The 20,009-nt window shown below is 39.3% G+C and overlaps 1 protein-coding gene across 2 annotated transcripts in view; it reads right to left on the reverse strand.

Annotated features, from left to right (window-relative positions):
- Positions 1 to 9,590: 9,590 nt before the first annotated feature.
- The window catches only part of ANGPT1 (angiopoietin 1), a 321,756-nt gene continuing 311,337 nt past the window's right edge, over positions 9,591 to 20,009 (reverse strand). For both annotated transcript variants that reach the window (XM_027849877.1, XM_027849876.1), the window contains exon 9: positions 9,591 to 12,239. In XM_027849877.1, the coding sequence (XP_027705678.1) occupies positions 12,079 to 12,239 (161 nt within the window). In that variant the 3' untranslated portion in view covers positions 9,591 to 12,078. The remainder of the gene's footprint in view (positions 12,240 to 20,009) is intronic.

The following is a 20,009-nucleotide window of genomic DNA, read 5'->3' on the forward strand; positions in this document are numbered from 1 at the left end:
GTATCAAAAGTCACTGAGGGCTTTCGAGTTATAGTTAAGGTGTGTTTAATGATGGGTTGGTTGTTGTCCTTCCTTTTCAAATAGAACCAAAGTGACATCACGTTGCTAGAGTCAAGTTTTCTTGTGTCCGCCTGTGGCTGATCAGACTGATATGAGCTCAAGGCAAGTCAGGAAATAGCATTCTGGAAGTGTTTTGAGCAATGACAAGATTGAATTCAATACAATTCTACAAGCTTTTACTAACCACCTGCTGTATGCAAGGCACTGTGCTATGTTCTACGATTAGAAGGATAAAAATAGCACAGGATCTGCTCCCATGAACACACAGCAGGTATGAAAACATGTTTTAAATTGAATCAAAATGAGAATATGATGTCTCAAAGGACATCATTGGAGGTCAATTCATTACACTTGGCTATGTAATTTCTGTTATGCTTGTTAAAAATAAATTTTATTCTAAATGTACCAGTCTCAACCAGTCTTTCCCCTTGTGCCACAGGTTGGGCACAAATTATCTGTGTGAACATTTGGGGTGGATTCTCTAAGTTTGCAAATTTTGTGCTTCTCTTGAACTATTTCAATTCTGCTTTGCTCATAGAGCACAGCACCTTCTCTGATGAGGGCATACCATGCTGGGTGGTCCTGTGCCAGCCACACATCAATTCCAAAGTTCTTAAGAAAGACTTTGAGAGTGTCCTTGTATCGCTTCTTCTGACCACCACATGAATGCTTGCCCTGTGTGAGTTCTCCATAAAATAGTGTTTTTGGCAAGCGTATGTTTTGCATTTGAATGACAAAACCAGTTCAATGGAGTTTTGCTCTCTGAAGCAGAGTTTAAATGCTTGGCAGTTTAAAGGACCTCAGTGTATAGTATCTTATCCAGGTGATCTTCAGAATCTTTCTAAGACAATTCAAATTGAAGCAATTCAGTTTCCTGGCATGGTGCTGGTATACTGTCCAGGTTTCACAGGCATACAACAATGAGGTCAGCACAATGGCTCTGTAGACCTTCAGTTTGGTAGTCAGTCTAATACCTCTTCTCTCCCATATTTTCCTTCAGAGTCTCCCAAATGCTGAGCTAGCTCTGGCAATGTGTGCATCAACCTCATTATCAATGTGTACACCCCTGGAAAGTACATTACAAAGGTAAGTGAACTTATCCAGAGCGTTCAAAACTTCTCCATTTGCTATAATCAATGGTTCCATGTATGGGTGGTATGGTGGTGGCTGATGGAGCAACTGTGTTTTCTTGGTGTTAATTGTTAGGCCAAAATTGGCACAAGCAGCAGAGAATCGATACATACTTTGTTGCATCTCAGCTTCAGAGGCTGCATTGAGCACACAATCATCTGTGAACATAAAATCAGGCACCAACACTCCCTCCACTTTGGTCCTGGCTTGTGGTCATTTCAAGTTGAAGAATTTACCATAAATGTGGTAGCTGGCCTTGATGCCATGTTCATCCTCACTGAAAGCATTTGAGAACACAGTTGAAAACATCATGCTAAAAAGCATGGGAGCAAGTACACAGCCTTGTATACCTTGAAGTTGGGGTAGCTGTCCTCAGGGGAACACAACTTACAAAAATTAATTATGGGGGCAGTCTAAGAGGCACTACACTACAAATTACCAGCCAAACCTCACCTTCTTTGTCTGTATAATGGGAATAATAAAACTTGAACTATTTACCTCACAAGGTTATCGTAAGGGGAAAATGCATTTTTCAATGGTAAGACAGTATAGAATGTCTTATTAGTTGTAATAATAAGCTGATAAATGCTATATTAATTTTTTAAAGGTGACAATAAAGCAGATCGATTTTCTTTTGTGAATTGTAAATTGGCTCTCAAGGCAAGTCAGGAAATAGCATTCTGGAAGTGTTTTGAGCAATGACAAGATTGAATTCAATACAATTCTACAAGCTTTTACTAACCACCTGCTGTATGCAAGGCACTGTGCTATGTTCTACGATTAGAAGGATAAAAATAGCACAGGATCTGCTCCCATGAACACACAGCAGGTATGAAAACATGTTTTAAATTGAATCAAAATGAGAATATGATGTCTCGAAGGACATTATTGGAGGTCAATTCATTACACTTGGCTATGTAATTTCTGTTATGCTTGTTAAAAATAAATTTTATTCTAAATGTACCAGTCTCAACCAGTCTTTCCCCTGAACTTGTGCCATTCATGCTCACCCCATGTTCCATTCAAATAAAGATGCAATGACCTCTTTCTCACTATCTGACTTGCTTATGTGCCTATTTAATTGGGTCTCATGTTAATCTTTCTTTAACTTTCCTTTCCGTCTATTGCTTCTTACCACATAGGAGAAGAGGTTAAACAATTTGCTTATGTCACATAGAGGTAGGATCTGAATCTTAGCCTTTTTGACTCCAATTCCAATTCTTTAGATAATGTGTACCTAAATTTTGTAAAAATCTATTCATAATAATCCTCTCATATTTTCTACAATCCTTTCCTGTAATATCTTATGGATGAGTTTGTATTCAAACTGTTGTTGCCTTTGGCTCCTGTATTTTTACACTCAACAAATAAATCATGTATTTATGGACTGAGGTAGTTTTGAGGCTCTTCTTATCTTTTCATTATGGAAATTGATTAATATCAATGAAACTTCTTAAGAAAATGCCTGTAATCTGGGTTGAAGAATTTATATTCTCATTTTCCAGTCTGAGGCATCAGTAGCTATTGTCCCAATTATAATGTAGTGGGTGGGACAAATTCCAGAGCTTGTCTATCCCTAAATTTGTCTAGGCTAGATATTGCCAATGGATAATAACTTGGGCTCATAATTGAACAGGAGTAGGATGGTAGGTTGGCTTATTTTTGGGAAATTGCACAGTACTTAAATGACTTCAAGTTTATAAATGAAACAAAGATCAACTAACCCCCCCCAAAACACAATGCAATTTTCCAGCAATGTCATATAGCTACAATCTTCGAAGGATTAAGTTTGAGAATGATCCAAAAGGCAATGGAGAGGTGTGTGGTTGAGCAGTCTGGAACACATTACAAAGGAAATTTCACTCAATCAGAGTGCTTCTAGCATTTAAATAGATTGTCAATTCTTTAAGAGAAGAAACTGATGTTTTTCACCTTTGTACTGCCAGTATAAAACCTTGGACATAGAAGATGCCTAATAAATATGTGTTGAAATGGAATTAAATTCATTATGTGTGATCTTGGACAAGTCAATTAATGTCTATTGTCCTCATTTTTCCTCATCTGCAAAATGAAGGAGTTGGATTAGTTGACATGTATGCTCTCTTCAAAAACTAGATCTAAAATCTTATTATCATATTTGAGTCTCATCTATATTATATTTAAAGTGTGAATTAATGAAAGTTAATTTTTACAGTGCAAAGAATAAGACACAGAGAGATTAAGTGCCTTAAAGTCATACTGATAGTTAGCAGATAAACTCTAGTCTTCTGAATATTAGCCCTAGGTTCTTCCACAACAACTAAATTCTGGGGGGGGGGGTTGAAAGGGGAATGTTATATTACAAAGATTAATCTCATAGTGAATTTGATTGGAGCAGGGATATATTGAATCCAGAAAGAACATCTAAGAACTATTACGGTATAACAGATCTTCTGGCCATACCTACAGAGGGCAGAGATTCAAGAGACATAGGAGGTACCTACTACTGCTGTACTTGTGAGCAGACTTTGACTTCCAAGCTTGTCTTCCAAAAACCTTTGCAAAAAAAAAAAATGTGTGGGCAGAAAATAAAAGATACAGAAACACTGAGAAAACCAGGAGATTAAGGAAAAGTAGATTTGAACACTAGAGAGGTGGAGGCCATGGAAAGTGTAGTAGAGACCCATAGGGAGGAGCAGCCACAAGAAGAAGTTGGAGTGGTAAGAGCACTAGATACTATTCCATTCAATAATCAGTTCAAGAAACTGAGAGTGGATGAGAGAAAACTTAAACTACAATATTCGAGAGCTATTACAGTAATAGGCATTATAATAATTCTGCTTGTCCCCAGAGAAAAAGTCCTAAGTGACCAAAGGTGGAATGGGCCATATCTAGAGTAGTAGGTTTCTCCTTCCTGGGAATATCCAAATAGAAGTTTGCTGAGACTTTAGGTTCAGGAATGGTTTGGACTGTATGGTCCTTAAGTTTCCTTGAAGTGCTAAAATTCTGTGAAATAAATAATTCTCATCTTTTGCCAAGAAGCCACAGTTTAGCTAGGTACTATTTGTTCAAAGAAAATTGGTGAACTAAGAAAAAAGATTCCCATTCCAAAGTTGTAAAGATTCTCTACCCTCTCCATCCTATACCCATCATTCACTATTAGGGTTCCACTTTTATGTTGGACCCCATTGAGGTTATTTGAACAGTAGTGTTGAATGAAGCTGCTGACCTTGACTGATTCTAGAGCTAGGAATTGTCCAAGGGCTATTGAAACCAGTTTAAAAAAAAAAAGAATATTGAACGCAGATAGTTTGAAAGGTCTTTTTCTCCAGGTGCTCCCTTTCCCCTACCCAACAAATTAATTTGAATAAGCCCCTTTCCTTTGATAATGTTGTTCATTGAGCTATATAAATCTCTCTACCATGCAAAGAAGAATTGTCAGAAAAATAATTTACATAGGAAGGTAGTTAAAGGGAGACTACAGCTTGATTTCTTACCTGCTTTTAAGTCATTTGTTTCTAACTAACTAAAACTTTAATGGAGAATTGATAGTGAATACTAGAAATTGTAAATCTAGGTTTAATTGGACCCCAAAATTAATTTGAATCTGGGAAACAGTCTGGCTTCTTGGCCACTGGAGTTTTAAGTGTTAGCACATTGAAAAGAGAAAAGTTTGTTTGAATCAGGGACCAACCAAAGAGTAAATAGGATTTGATTAGAAAAATTAATTGGATACTTAAGAGTTTTATAAATGAGAGTGGCAGAAATAAATTTAGAAATAACTTTTGAATTGGTGTGTATTTGAACTTAGAAATTTTCCAATAAATTATATGCAACCCCTACCTATTTTTTAAATAATAGATTATGCATTCAAATCTTTGAGAACTGCTCTGTTTAATGTATGCACACAAAAAAGAGTTTATTTAAGAAAGCTAATTAAAAGTTAATTAAGTGGTTCTAAGTCTACCCCAATACTGAAATACTTATAAGTTGCCCTGGTTTTATATATTTTTATATATATATATACATGTATACATACATATATAATGTATGTATACATGTATATATATATATACACACATATATACATATATTTCTGATTATTACTATTACAATTAATTTCTAATTAAAATGTATACATGATGCTGCTAAAAGCATATTATACTTTTAATTAGATAAGATGGTCAATGAGATTAACTTTTGCCACTTCTCTATGCACCAATGCCAAATGATTTCAAGGCCATCACCCTAGTAATGCTGCCTCACTGTTGTTGGTAACAGCATGGATCAGTAAGTTCTTCATTGAATGCCCTACAATAATAGAAAATCAAGTACATGTAAGGTACTGAGTTAGTCCATGGGGTTCAATCTTTCATATGTATGTATGTATGTATGTATGTATGTATGTATGCATGTATGTATGTATGTATGTGTATATGTGTGTAACTATATACATGTACGTGTATATACCCATATATTTACACACATGCATACATATACATACATATATGCATAAATGTACATATACCATATGTACACATGTATGCATACCGTATGTGCATGTGTACACATACCGTATGTATATGTGTACGTATACATATGCACATGTGTGCGTATACCATATGTACATATGTACATATACTATATGCACTATTCTACAAGTCAGATTCTTATAAGTTCTTTAGATTCTTCCTTTAGCCTGTTGGAAATGTCCAGGCTACGTAGGAGGGGAGATATCCAGAAGATCAGACAACTACAGAGGGAGATGTTTCTTGGAAACTAGACAGCTGCATGAAATGTCTGAGCCCTAAGATATGATGGACTGATGAAACAGACAATGGGAGTGGGTTACCTTTCCCCTTCCCATGAGCTGCTGTTCTTTGTAAGGCCAATTTGCCAAAAGGGACTGCCCCCAGTGGCTTCTGTCAATGCATTGTTCAATTTCTTTTCCTCTTCCTCTTGTACTATTCTCATCCCTCATAGTTCTGCTTCTTCTGTGGGGGAGTATTAAATGTTACCTATGTCTCCCTTCTTTACTTGGGGTCTGTGTTACTGATACTGTCATGGTCCAGCAACTCATCAAACTCTTAAATTCTCCAACAAACCAAGAATTTGTCTTGTCCAAGGAGGGTAATGTTGAATACAGCTATTGATCTTGTCTGATTCTTGAACTAGGAACTTCCTTAGGGCTATCAAAACCAGTGAAAAAAAGAATGTTGAATACAGACATCAGAAGGGGCTACCTGACTTTTATCCCAACTGATCCCATGATTGGAGCAGGTCCAAACCGGTTTCCCTGTTGCTCCCGGAGCCTGAGCCTGCTGTTTGGACCAGATGTCACCTCTCCCTCTAGTCTCCCTCGTCACTCTTTTTGCACTTTTGGTTGTTACGTACAACAACTTACATAACAACTTCTCAAGGCTGTGCTTCCCATGAGATTCCCTCACTGCTGAAATGTATTCAACCCTGTCCTGTCTGTGCCTCTCTTGGACACTCTGGCATCCTAGTGTTATGTGGTTGCTACAAATTGCAATTCCCATGCCTTGCTGAAAAGGCCCTAGTTTTTGCTGTTTTGGCAGTCTTCTTTATTTCAGGTTGATAGTTATACATCCCTAGTTTGAACTATTTGTAAATAATGTTTTCATGAAAACATTCAGAACTCAGTGGCTAAATAGTTTTTTTCATAACCCTGAAACTATATATTGTATTCCAGAGGAATGTAAGACACATAATTCTCATTGATTTACACATAACTCAACCACTATCATTTGGAGGGAGGTGGGGCTGAATTGTCTGATATTCAAAAAACCTTTGGAGTTTTAATAAACCATTGTGAATCTTTTCTTGAAAATATTCTCGAAATATTAAGACTTAAGCAAGGAAAAAATTTCTTGGGTTGATTATAAAAAGGTTTATGTTAGTTGAAGTGATCACTAACCTCTCATAACAAGTTTCTTAGTATCCTATGTCTGGGGGAAGAAAGGGTGATACAGGGCCAGAAGGCTCCCTATATAAGCATTAGCACCCAAGAGGGAATATAATGGAATGGAGGGTAGAAGCAAGCTGATCTGATCTGGGAAAGAAAAGGGTAAAACAAAATGGATAGGGAGATGAAAAAAAGGTAGGAAAGGGTGGGGGTAAGATAGAGTGAAGATGATAATAATAATAATAATAATAATAATAATAATAATAATAATAAACATTAAACTCTAGGTAGTAAGTAGCAGAACCATAATGAGAATACAGAACTTCAGACTCCAAGTCCAATAGTTTTTTTTTCCACATTGTCTGAGAATAGAGCATACATACAAGATAACAAATCCATATTTGCATGGTTTCTTTCCTTGTGATCCTTGTCTTTCACAGACTATCAGCATATATGTTAAAAAGTATTGATTTTTACAATAAAACATACTGTGCTGAGAAAATGGGAAAAAATAAATGATTAAAGAAGATATCAGAACTGTTTGATTACCCTCCTCTGGATAGTCAGTCTCCAGCTAATCACATTGTTAACTCACATTTGGCTTCAGGACACTAACCCCCCTCCCCAAGTCTTTTTCAACCAAACTAGCCTCTATTAATGCCTTCTCCACAAAAGTGTACTTAGGAAGTCAATTATTTGAACCCAGAATAAGACATATGTCCTCATTCAAATTCATCTTACTAGATTCAGCCTATCACAATATTTTGGTATCTTGATCTTGCTATCCAAAGTATTAGCTATTAATTTTATCTTTGTGTTATCTGTCAGTCTGATAAGGCTTTATGTAAGTCATAAAAAAATGGACAGGATTGGGCCAACCGAAGATCGCTGGAATACTTTATGAAAGATGTCCTTCAGAATTGACACCAAATTGTTCTTTGGGCCTTGCTATTCAACCAGGTCCAAACCCATGTATTTGTAGTATTATCTAGCCCACATCTCTCTCAGCTAGGTACATGTAAAGGTGAGGTCAAAATTACCCACCCCCATTTGGCTCTGGCACCTAAGCGCAAACATTTTTTTTTTAAAGATTGAGTCAGATAATAAAAATCCAGCATAAACAGAGCCTTGTATATCTTAAATAAGTGCAAAAAATGACAAAGTAACCAGAACATTTGTTCTTTGACTTCATTGCTTGCTTGGAAAATAGCCATATCTGAATGGATTTAGAGTTGGAAAGTATCTTAGAGATTTTCTGCTCCAACCACTTTATTTTACCTGATAGAAAAATGAGACCCAGACACAGTAGTAATGGTAATAGCAGCAGCAATAGTGGTAGCAATAGTAATAGAATTTATATAGCATTTTAAGGTGAGCAAAAAGCTTTACACAGGTTAGCTCATTTGTGCTTCAAAACAATTCTTGAGCTCTCTCTCAATTCTTCAATCAATTAGCACCATTGTGTGAGAAACTAAGTAACACTCTGAACACTTATCACAGGAAGAAGAAATTTGAGAGTCTGGATATGAGAAGTTGAGGCAAAGGAAGGACTGAACTATGTCAAATAAAGGAGCCATTGAGGAGTGGCTCTATGGGCAAGATGGAGAGGAAGATTCAAGTTGAGAAAGTCCAGAAAAAGGTTGAATATTTCCCCAATTTCCTCTCTTGGTGTCTCTCTATCTCTATCTATAATATAATAGCTGTTTTCATTACCAAATATTTTAAGTAAACTAAATTTTGCTGAACTACCAAGAGACTTTGGCATAACTAGAAATAGATATAAATGTAAGGTTAGGCAGAGAATTTAACCTCTGCTAGGTGTTACCTGGAGGATCAGAATAATTGTGACTGAATTCAATTGTTTTTCACCTAAATAAACTCCCTAAGCCAAAGAGAAGGAAACCAAGCAGACCTTAAGAACTATTATACTGCTCCCTAGGCTTAAAATGAATTTATTTCTGAAAGTGTTTTTTAAAAAAAAAAAATCTATAGCATTCTCCTGATTTCCCAACCTAGTAACCCTGTCCAAAAGGAAAAGCAGTTACTCTGGCATGATCTATACTTCATGAAGTTATATTGTTTTCCTTTCCTACATGTTCACACTCATTCCTTTAATAGAACAGAGTGTTCTAGAACTTTTCCAGAAACAAAGGCAATTTCACTGGCTTATAGTCTGTAGACTCCATTATCACTCTTCCCTTCTTAGAAAATCAGGACATTTGCTGTCCTCCATGCTTGTGGCAACTTTTCCATTCTCCACAATCTTTTAGAGATCACCCAACAATGATTTTGCTGGAGATCTGCTGAAGTTAACAACATAAAGACAAATCATATATTTAGTGGGGGAAAAAATATCTCTTGAACTCCCTTAGTGAATTGCTTCACCAGATTAAATGGTACCTTTTAAAGGCAGCATGTCTACCACATAAAGTAATCCACATGACGTGGCTGCTGAAATGTATGCCCCAAACATAGCCCAAAAATGAAGTCAGAGACCATTTAAAAATGTTTTTATTATGAAGAATTGAAAACCATTTTCCATTTTCAAACCCAGATAAATAAACAGTAAATATCATGCTTTTTTTTTTCAGTGAGTTGAAGAATGCTCTTTCTTATTCAAGGCTTGGACACACACACACACACACACACATACACACACACACACACACACACACACTTTAGGAAAACAGAGGAAGAAAACCCATAGACTTTTCTCCACTCCCATCCTATTTCACAAAAATGAAGACAATCAGGGATTTCTAGAAAGTGAGATTGAAATATAGTGTGAAGGAACCACCAAACATAGAAAAGCTAAGTAATATAATCTGCAAAACCCAACCAATCAAAGCCATTGGACAGAATGATTTTGGAGCTGCCCCTCCTTACGTTAATGTAATACATTACATTATAATGTAATTATATATAATGTATATGTAATATAATGTAATACACTAATATAAAATCTGACCTTCTTTGAGAAACACCAACTCAGTTGCCATACAAAACCAGTGGCATCACTTATGAAATGAAAAAAATTTTCCTTTCAGAATGATGCAGCTTTGTTTCTTCTGAGTGGAAAAAATCTGCTAAGGCAAGATGAGTCACTGAGCATAATTCCATCGCCTCAAAGTCAAAACTAGATCATTTGGGGTCCTTTGAGAAAAACAACGTATCAATTTTGAAAGGAAAAGCTCTCTACCACACATTCATTTTTCTTGATTCATACAAGTATGAATTTGGATGAAAGTAACTGCAACATGGGAGATCTCACAGGAATATTTTAACCAAAAGGTTTTATTTACAGTAGTAATTATAGTCTTTGGGTTGATTAGCTGGGTGACTTTTTCCGACAAATGTACCACTTCCTTCAAGAATGTATTCTATTCCCATCCCACACCCATATATGTTGATATGTGTTTATCTATCACCATCCTACCCCTATGTCAATGTGTGTAGATATATATCTTTCTATCCCCCTTTCACTCTTTTATATAGGTGTGTGATTGTGTGTATATGACATATGAAGATTCTATTCACAAAACAATGCTTTTCAATATGTTTATATATGCCTATGCTTTACATGGTAGAGACATTACTAGAAAACCAAATGTGAATTCATTGCATCTTCTTAAGGAACAGCTTTTGCAGATAGGTGTTTATTTTCACTAATTAACCTTAAAGTGGCATGTCCAAGTTAAGTGTTCAGCACTTTTTACCATGAATATAAACATACTATATATACAGTTCATAACAATATTTATTCTTTTATTTGTCTGAGACTAAAAAGTAGTCTTCTTATAGAAAGTTGGGAAAAGGTGGACTTTGTAAACCTTTTTCAGTTAATGCAAAACCTTCATCTGCAGTGAAGTACTGGCAATGAGAAAAATGTTTTAACATAATGAAGTAACACTTTTAAGTGTGCACATGCAAAAAAAAACATAAAAATGAGCTGCTCCAGTTAAACTATGTTTAATACACACATGAATGCTGCTTTTCCATATACTGCCAAACAAAAGAGAGTACATGTCACCATTAGATTTGCTAAATGACAGTTCTCCATGGTAAAGTTCACATTCTTTCAACTTTCCTCAGGCTTTTCCAATAAAATATTCAGTCTGCTTTTAATATGGACAAAAGCTTCAGCACTAGAGAGAGGAAAAAAACCCCAGGAAAATAAGCTTGCTTCTCACATCATCAATTCTAGTTGGAGGATCATGCCAATGATCTGTGGGCTTTGCCCTAAAAGTAGAAAGCAATTGAGGATTTTCCACCTACTACTGTTACCATCGTTTATTTACTATGATTTATTGTGTTTTCCCAGGTGAAGTAAATTTAACATTTAAAGATGATTTAACTAAGAGTAACTATTAAGTATGATATGTGATTCCGGCTGCAGAAACCCATCCATCTACATTGAATCCACTCAGGAAACAAAGATCCGAATGTTCCTCCTGGATATTCATTTAAGCTGTGCAAGAACCAAAGCCTTCTTTGTCATGCTTTGCATAGATGCAATGCCATTTCATGGGTGAAATACATTTATTTTCCCCCTAATGGATAACGGTGAGTTGATTTTTGTCCTTCAGTTCTGAAGTCAATACTCTCCTTTTTAATTGGCCTCTTTCCAATGAAAGAAAATGCATTGGCCATCTGGTCCTCATTGTTCCAAGGTGAGCTCCAGGTGTAGCAGATGAAACCCAGCAAGTGAACTCTTTTCTTTCTTTTGTCAAGTGGAATGGTGAAGCACATTCCATTTAGCCCAAAAACCTAGGCTCAACAGCCCAAGGGGAGACTTTTGTGAGTTTGATCAGGCCTTGAAGCCAAAGGAGAGAAACAACTGGGCTTCTGTGTCACTACTACACAGGCAGAGGGAAGTTGAGACTGTTTGTTTCTGGTTGTTGTTACAAGACATCCATCTTCTGGTAGTAGCTCAGCTCTATGTATCTGTTGGTTGACATCTAATGGCTTCTGATGGGGTACTTTCAGAAGTCAGAGGGTCTGATCATCATTGTTGTGGACCGCAAGGAATAGCTGGGGCCTTTGAAGTAATGCCACTTGATCCCATTCAGCTTTCCATGGTTCTGCCCAGCCATATAGAACATCCCATTGAGATTGGATGGGCCACAGGCATCAAACCACCAGCCTGAAAAAAGCAACCCAGATTGGAGAAATAAGTGAGAAAAAAATCACAAAGCAAATAGAACTCAAATATTTCTGTTTCCAAGCCCAAAACTATATTTCAATAGTATTCATTGTCTTTGTAATCTTATGTGTTTTTTAAATTATGTTTTAAAACATTATTCTGAGAAGCCTGTAGTTTTACCAGATGTCAAAGGGATCCATGACACAATAAAGATTAAGGATCCCAAACCAGTCCAATACCTTCATTTTATCAATAAGGAAAATGGGACCCATAATGGTGAAATGACTTGTCCAAAGTCCAAAGGGCTGAATTACAGGACCACAGGCTTAAAGTTGAAATGAAATTTAGAGATCATCTGGTCCAACTCCCTCATTTTAAAGATAGGAAGACTGAGGCCCAGGGTCATGAAATAACTTGCCAAAGATCATTTTTATAAATAAGTAGCAAGGCCAGGATTTAAATCTAGGTCTTTCTAACATTTAATCTAGGACTATTTTCACTTAACACATGCACCTTTTGGCATCAAGAAGCCTTTAAATGTAGCGTGTAGGGCACTTACTGAACATTTTTTTTGGCCAGGCAAATTGCAGATTCACCCAGCCCAAACCTTCAGAGCGTTTATTCCCACATTATGGGCAAGACACTACATTAGGCCCTGGATAAACAAAAGAAAATAAAAAGTAGTCTTTGCCCTTAAGAAATTGCATTCTGCTGGGAGAAGGGGCTTGCCACATAAAGTTAAGTATATACTAACAACTGGTAATCAATATAAATATAAAAATGACAATCAGAGAGTAAGCAACATACATAAAATATTTGCTTTTCTGATTTAGAATCATAAAATTTCAGAGTTAGAAGAGAAAGACCTTGGAGGCTATCTAATCCAACTTATCCTGGAGCAGGAGTCTCTTCCCTTTATATCATCTTAAGGACTAGTTATCCAATATTCATTTAACTACCCAGTGAAGAGGAATCCATAGCCTCCACAAACAGCCCATTCCACTGACAGAAATGTAAATTATACTAGTAACTCTGAAAAGTGTCAGCAGTCAAGATGCAGTAAATTAATGAGGGTTGAACATCTAAGCAGGCACAGTAGGTCTAGATGGTATGATTTAGTATATACAGAGACTCTCAAAAAAGTTTCATTTTCTTTTCCATGCTTAAAATGTTCAATGTTTCAAAATTTTGTTTAAAATGTACATATACCTTCTGGTAATGTAAAACCCAATTTCATAGAATGTTGTGTGAGGGACTGTCTGATGCTAGCTGCTGCCGAGTGGAAGTTGTGCCAACATGGGACGGAACTGGGTACTAGGAAATACTGGAGCTCTTGCTCCCGAGGCAGAGGCGGTGCTGGATGGAGTTGTGGCGTACTCGGATGGGATCTGGATTTGGAGAGGTAACCGAAGCTCACACTCCCGAGACTGGAGCGGTACTGGATGGAGCTCTGACAGGTGGGGAGGAAGCGGGGTACAGGGAAGTGGCCGGAGCGTGTGCTCCTGAGGCAGGGACGGTGCCGCTTGGGAGGGGGACGGCAGAGAACGAGCTCTCTCTGTCTAGCCTCCTTCTTTAGGTACTATGCTGACCCCAGACGCCTCCTTCCTGTGACCAAACCTGACTTCCTGAGTCACATATGCTCCCTAGGTGTAGCACTGACCCCAGATACCTCCCCCCGGTATCTGGACCTGACTTCCTGCCTCACGTACATTCTCCTTTGTCTATGCACTGATCCCTCACGCCTCCTTCCAAATATTTGGGACCCACTTCCTGTGCCACGTATGCTCCCTTTGTCTGGACACTAGCGCTGGACATCCCTTTTGATATTTGATCCTCGACGAGTCACTATGGGCGGGCTGAGGAGGAGGGACGAAGAAGGTACTAAAAAGAGCTGCGGGGGGGGGGGGCGGAGTCGGCTTTTGCTCCTGCTCCCGCGTGTGCCTTCCTGCCTGGCCTTGCTGTGATGACTATTGAATAAAGTTCAGGTTTTTGCACCCCCTGGTCGGCTCGTCTCTGGTAAACCCGGGTGGCCGCCGATGATTGGTGAGTATGACCCTAGTTGGCTGATTTGGCTGAAAGAGAGTGCGCGGTTTGGACCGGCACAAGTGGCACCCAATGTGGGGCGGAGGAAATAGACCAGGGCCCTGCTGATCAGCTGGTCTGATCGCAGGAAGAGAGACGAGACCCCATAGCCTACAGGGTGAGGGAAGGAAGATGGGACAGACATTTGTTAAGGTCCTGGATCGGGAGGTGCTAGGGAAAGAAGTATATAAAATAGTGAAAGAGGTGGGATTAGAGATAGATCTGAAAACTGCAAGGGCGTTTGTAGATACAATCCAGCACTGCTGCCCCTGGGTACAGTACAAAGGCCTTGACTTAACTAGATGGGAAACAGTTGGTAATCAGATGGCTTCTTATGAGGGAACAGATCCGGGAACTATCCTGGAAAGACACCATCTGATTTACCAAGTGATTCGCAGCACTTTGAGAGGTGCAAGTCATAATCCCTTGCGGGTTGTGATTGCTGCTCAAACAGAAAGACCGAAGGGAAAGGAAGGCTGCAAAACTACCCAGGAAAACCGCGCTATTAAGATGGCCGAGGCAGAAATCAGTGGTGAGGAAGAAGCTGGGAGTGAGGCAGAGGACACTGGAAACAGGGAATGGGAGAATAAGCAAGAGAAAAGACAGCAGGGCCAGGCAGGAAAGGACATGCGGGAGGGAGCAAACAAGAGAGCAGGAAGCCATAGCAAGGAAAACTATGCGGAGGAGTGGCCCCCTCCCCCAGACTCCCCTTCTGAGGAGAACATTTCGTCTGCTCCTCCAGCTCCCTCTTATGGGGCCATGGAGGATACCCCAACCAGACTAGGACAAATGCTCCAGAAGGCAGTGACGGAAGGAGACATGGATGCCAAGGCATGGCTAGATGCCTGCCCGGTGTTTGAATCCAACGGAGGGAGGAGTTGGGCCCCTTTAGAGTAGAAGAAATTTAAGGAATTAAAAGAGGCAGTGAATACTTATGGAGTTGACTCTCCCTATGTCAGGGAATTGATGGCCCTCCTGGCAGATAGTCAGGTACTGACCCCAAATGACTGGAAAACCATTGCTAAAGTATGCCTTAAGCCAGGAGAAACCCTGCAATGGATGACTCTGTTTGCCGATATTGCAAAGAGCTTTGTTAGAGATATGAAGAGTTGCACTCCCCTAGATGACTTTCATAAGATAGTGGGTACAGGAAAATATGAGAAAAATGAAGATCAGATGCGATATGATGCAACAGTGTATGCAGCTATCTCCCAATGTGCCCAACGGGCTTTTGGCAGGGTTCAGGCTTCGGGGAAACAAGGGATCTCCATGACCCAGATTAAACAAAGCCCTGATGAACCCTTCCTGGATTTCGTAGCCTGCCTACAGGCGGCTGTTGAGAGATCCATGGGCAGGGGAGAAGCTGCTGGCCTCCTTATACAGAGGCTAGCTCGGGACAATGCTAATGAAAATTGCAAGAAAGCCATGCTTACATTAGATAATGATGCTGGCCTAGAGGAAATGATAAAGAGATGTGAACACGTGGGGTCTACTGCCTTTCAAATGGACGCCCTCGCGGCAGCCTTTTCGAGAGGGCTATCAGAAGTGCTGAAAACAAAAGAGACTAATTTGTGTTATCAGTGCGGCAAAGCCGGTCACTTCAAGGCGCAATGCCGCCAGAAGCCCGGTAGGGCCCGTCCCAAAGTAATTTGTCACAGTTGTAATAAGCCCGGCCATTATGCTAAAGAATGCCGCAAGTCGAAGTCGGGAAACGGGGAAAGGGGCCCTTCGAGGGCCCCTCAACAAGCTTACCAGATGGAAGCCCAACCCCCTCAGAATGTGCCCTCGGGGCTGCATCAGGAGTACCTCCGACTTCTACCCAGTGGTTCGGATTTCCCCTTCTTAGCAAAGGGATGTCCAGAGCTAGTGTCCAGACAAAGGGAGCATACGTGGCACAGGAAGTGGGTCCCAAATATTTGGAAGGAGGCGTGAGGGATCAGTGCATAGACAAAAGAGAATGTACGTGACGCAGGAAGTTGGGTCCAGATACCGGGGGGAGGTATCTGGGGTCAGTGCTACACCTAGGGAGCATACGTGACTCAGGAAGTCAGGTTTGGTCACAGGAAGGAGGCGTCTGGGGTCAGCATAGTACCTAAAGAAGGAGGCTAGACAGAGAGAGCTCGTTCTCTGCTGTCCCCCTCCCAAGCAGCACCGTCCCTGCCTCAGGAGCACACGCTCCGGCCACTTCCCTGTACCCCGCTTCCTCCCCAGCCTGTCACAGCTCCATCCAGCACCGCTCCAGTCTCGGGAGTGTGAGCTCCAGTTACCTCTCTGAACCCAGATCCCATCCGAGTACGCCACAACTCCGTCCAGCACCGCCTCTGCCTCGGGAGCAAGAGCTCCAGTATTTCCTAGTACCCAGTTCCGTCCCATGTTGGCACAACTTCCACTCGGCAGCAGCTAGCATCAGACAGTCCCTCACAACGTTGTAAGTGCTAATATGATGGTAGGGACATTTTGCCAGAATATGAATAGGGTGAAGAATAGGTGCTAGGAGATTGGGGAGAAGAATGAGGAAAGGGAAGACTTTGGGGAGGCAGGAGAACACTAAAGACACAAATCTCCTTTAGCCCCTTAACTTCATCCTTCATTTTCTGCTCCTTCATCACAGGATCTGATGAAGAGGTGACAATGCACCTTTTCAAGGCCCACTCTTCTACACATACATTTGATCCCATCCCCTTCCATCTTACCTAAAAGATCTACACTATAATGATCTCCTCTTTCTGTCTCTCTAATCTTGAATATTTCCTTTGTAATTGCTTCTTCTCTACTACCTAAAAACTGATCCAAATCTCTCCCATTCCTTTTTTTTTTTTTTTTTTTTTAGGCAATTGGGGTTAAGTGACTTGCCCAGGATCACAGTTAGTAAGTGTCAAGTGTTTGGTCTGAGGCCGGATTTGAACTCAGGTCCTCCTGACTTCAGGGCCAGTACTCTATTCACTGTGCCACCTAGCTGCCTCAAGAAATGAGCAACCAACCCGGCCGGGAAAAAGCCCACTGAAAGCCAGCTGCCTCCCAGTGTTATTCTTTCTCTCTTTGGGGTTCTTTCTCACTCTGGAGTCTCTTTCTCAGGAGAGCAAATCTCTTCCACTCTGAAAAAAAAAAATTCTTTACTAGCTCCTAACATCATCTTAAGCTATTATCCTGTATTTCTCAACACTTTCACAATCAAACTCACAAAAATAGCTCTCTATGACTAATGCCTTTAGTTCTTTTAGTCACTTCTCTAACCCTTTGGAACCTGGCATCTGACCTCATCACTCCACTGAAACTGTTCTTTCCAATGTCACCAATAGTTTCTTAGTCACAAAATCTGATGGCTTTTTCTTAATTCTCATCCTCCACTCATCTCTAGCATTTGAACCTTCCCTACTAATCAATATTCTCTTCTATCTCATTTGTAACATTGCTATCCCATGGTTTTCCTCATACCTGTGAGGCCATTCCTAAAGTCTTTTTTTTTGGTTTATTACCCATGTTAGACTCCCTAATTGTGGGTGTTCCCGAAGGCTATGACCTTTTATCATCTTTCTATATTCTCTCACTTGTTGACTTCATCTGTTCTCAACAGTAAAAGGATCATCTATGTGCAGATGACTATTAACTCCACATATCCTGCTGTAGTCTAGCCCTTGAGCTTCAGTCTTGCATCCCAGCTCCCTATTGAATGCTTCACACTAATATCTTCTACAAATCCCAAACTCTGTCTATTCAAAACTGAACTCATTTTCCCCCATCACATCCACATCCCCCATCTCAATTTCCATATTTTTGTCTAGGAGATCATCATTCTTCCAATTACCCAGGTTTGCAAATTGGCTGTTATTTCTGACTCCATTCATTGCCAAATCTTGTTATTTCTCTTGCCAAAACATCTCTCATAACTGTTACCATCTCTCTACTGACATGGTTACCATTCTGGCTCCTAAACACTTTTTAACTAGACTGAGCTGGTAGATGGCACAGTGTATACAGCAATGGGCTAGGAATCAGGAAGACTCATCTTTCTGAGTTCAAATTTGGCCTCAGACACTTACTAGCTGTGTTACCCTGGGCAAGTCACTTAACCTTGTTTGCCTCAGTTCTTCATATGTAAAAATGAACTGGAGAAGGAAATGGCAAACTAGTTCTCTGCCAAGAAAACCCCTAAATGGGGTCATGAAGAATTGGAACACACACAACTGAAACAACTAAAGAACAAAAAAATTGGTATCCCTGCCTCATATCTCTCCATTCTCCAAACCATTCTCCACACAGTTGCTAAGGTGACTATCCTAAAGTGCAAGTCTTCCTATGTCACTCCACTGGAAACAATAAATACCACTGGTTCCCCATTGTCTCTAGGTTCAAATATAAGCTTCTTTTATTGACTTTTGAGTCATTTCCTACTAAACCCCCAAACTACCTTTCCAAACTCATTATAAATTATTCCCCTTTTGCATTTTATGGTCCAGTCAAACTAGTATTCTTGCTATTCTGTATATGTAACATTTCATCTCCCATTTCTGAACCTTTGTACAAGCTTACCCCTATGCCTGGAATAAACTCCCCACCCTTTACTTATGCCTTTTGGAATCACTAGTTTTCCGGCCTCAGACTAAACACTTGACACTTACTAACTGTGTGACCCTGGGCAAGTCACTTAACCTCAATTGCCTAAAAAAAATTAAAAAAAAATGGAATCACTAGTTTTCTTAAAAGCTCCAATATCAAGTCTTCTCTGATCCTTCACCTGCTACTGTTTTTAAGTTCCCTCTTTGAATTTGCCTTATATTCATTCCCATATACTTTATGTGCATGGTGTCTTCTCAACAGAATGTAAGCTCATTGAGAGGAGGGACTAATTCATTTCTGTCTTTGTATTCCCCAATGCCTGACACAGCAAATGAAATGCTTAATCAACGTTTCCTTGATTCTAAATTTTGTCTGGCTCTGAGCTGCTAATACTGAAATATCTCATGTATCCCAATACTTATGCATAACCAATAGAAATGCAAACTTCTAAAGAACTGAATCTATCACCTGTCTTCAAATACTTGAAGTGCTGTTTTGTAGAGAAGTGATAAGATTGGGTTTGACTTCACAAGTTAGAACTAGATGTGATGGGTAAAAGTTATTAAAGGCAAATTTAGACTTGATGTCAAGAAAATCTTATAAACAATTTGAGCTGATTCAAAGTGGAATGGACTATCTTGGGCAGTAATCGATTTCTCTTTATTAGATGTCTTCAAGCAGTATTTCTTGTCTGATGTGTTACAGTAGATATAGTATGAGTTGAACTAGATGGTCTCTGAGATAGCGTCTAACTCTTAACTTCTGTGATTATCTCACAGATTAGATAAACTCCTTAAACTATACTAGGAACTTATTGAATTATTGTTCATTTATTGATTGATTCTATCATTGATTGTTTTGCAAGGATATCATATTTCCATAATCCTTTCAGCCATAAAAATCATTTTTCTCACAGCTACCTTGTACAGTAGATAGAATACCCAGATCTATCAACCTGCCTAACATCTGTCATTTATCCATCATCTATCTCTATTATTTATCATCTCTCTCTACTTGTCCATCTATTTCTCTATCTCTTTCATCTTGCTATCATCTCTCTAACTCTAACATTTATCTATCTATCATCTATCTATCTATCTATCTATCTATCTATCTATCTATCTATCTATC

The sequence above is a fragment of the Vombatus ursinus genome, unplaced genomic scaffold (assembly GCF_900497805.2).
Source record: "Vombatus ursinus unplaced genomic scaffold, bare-nosed wombat genome assembly UNPS02008961.1, whole genome shotgun sequence".
NCBI lineage: Eukaryota > Metazoa > Chordata > Mammalia > Diprotodontia > Vombatidae > Vombatus > Vombatus ursinus.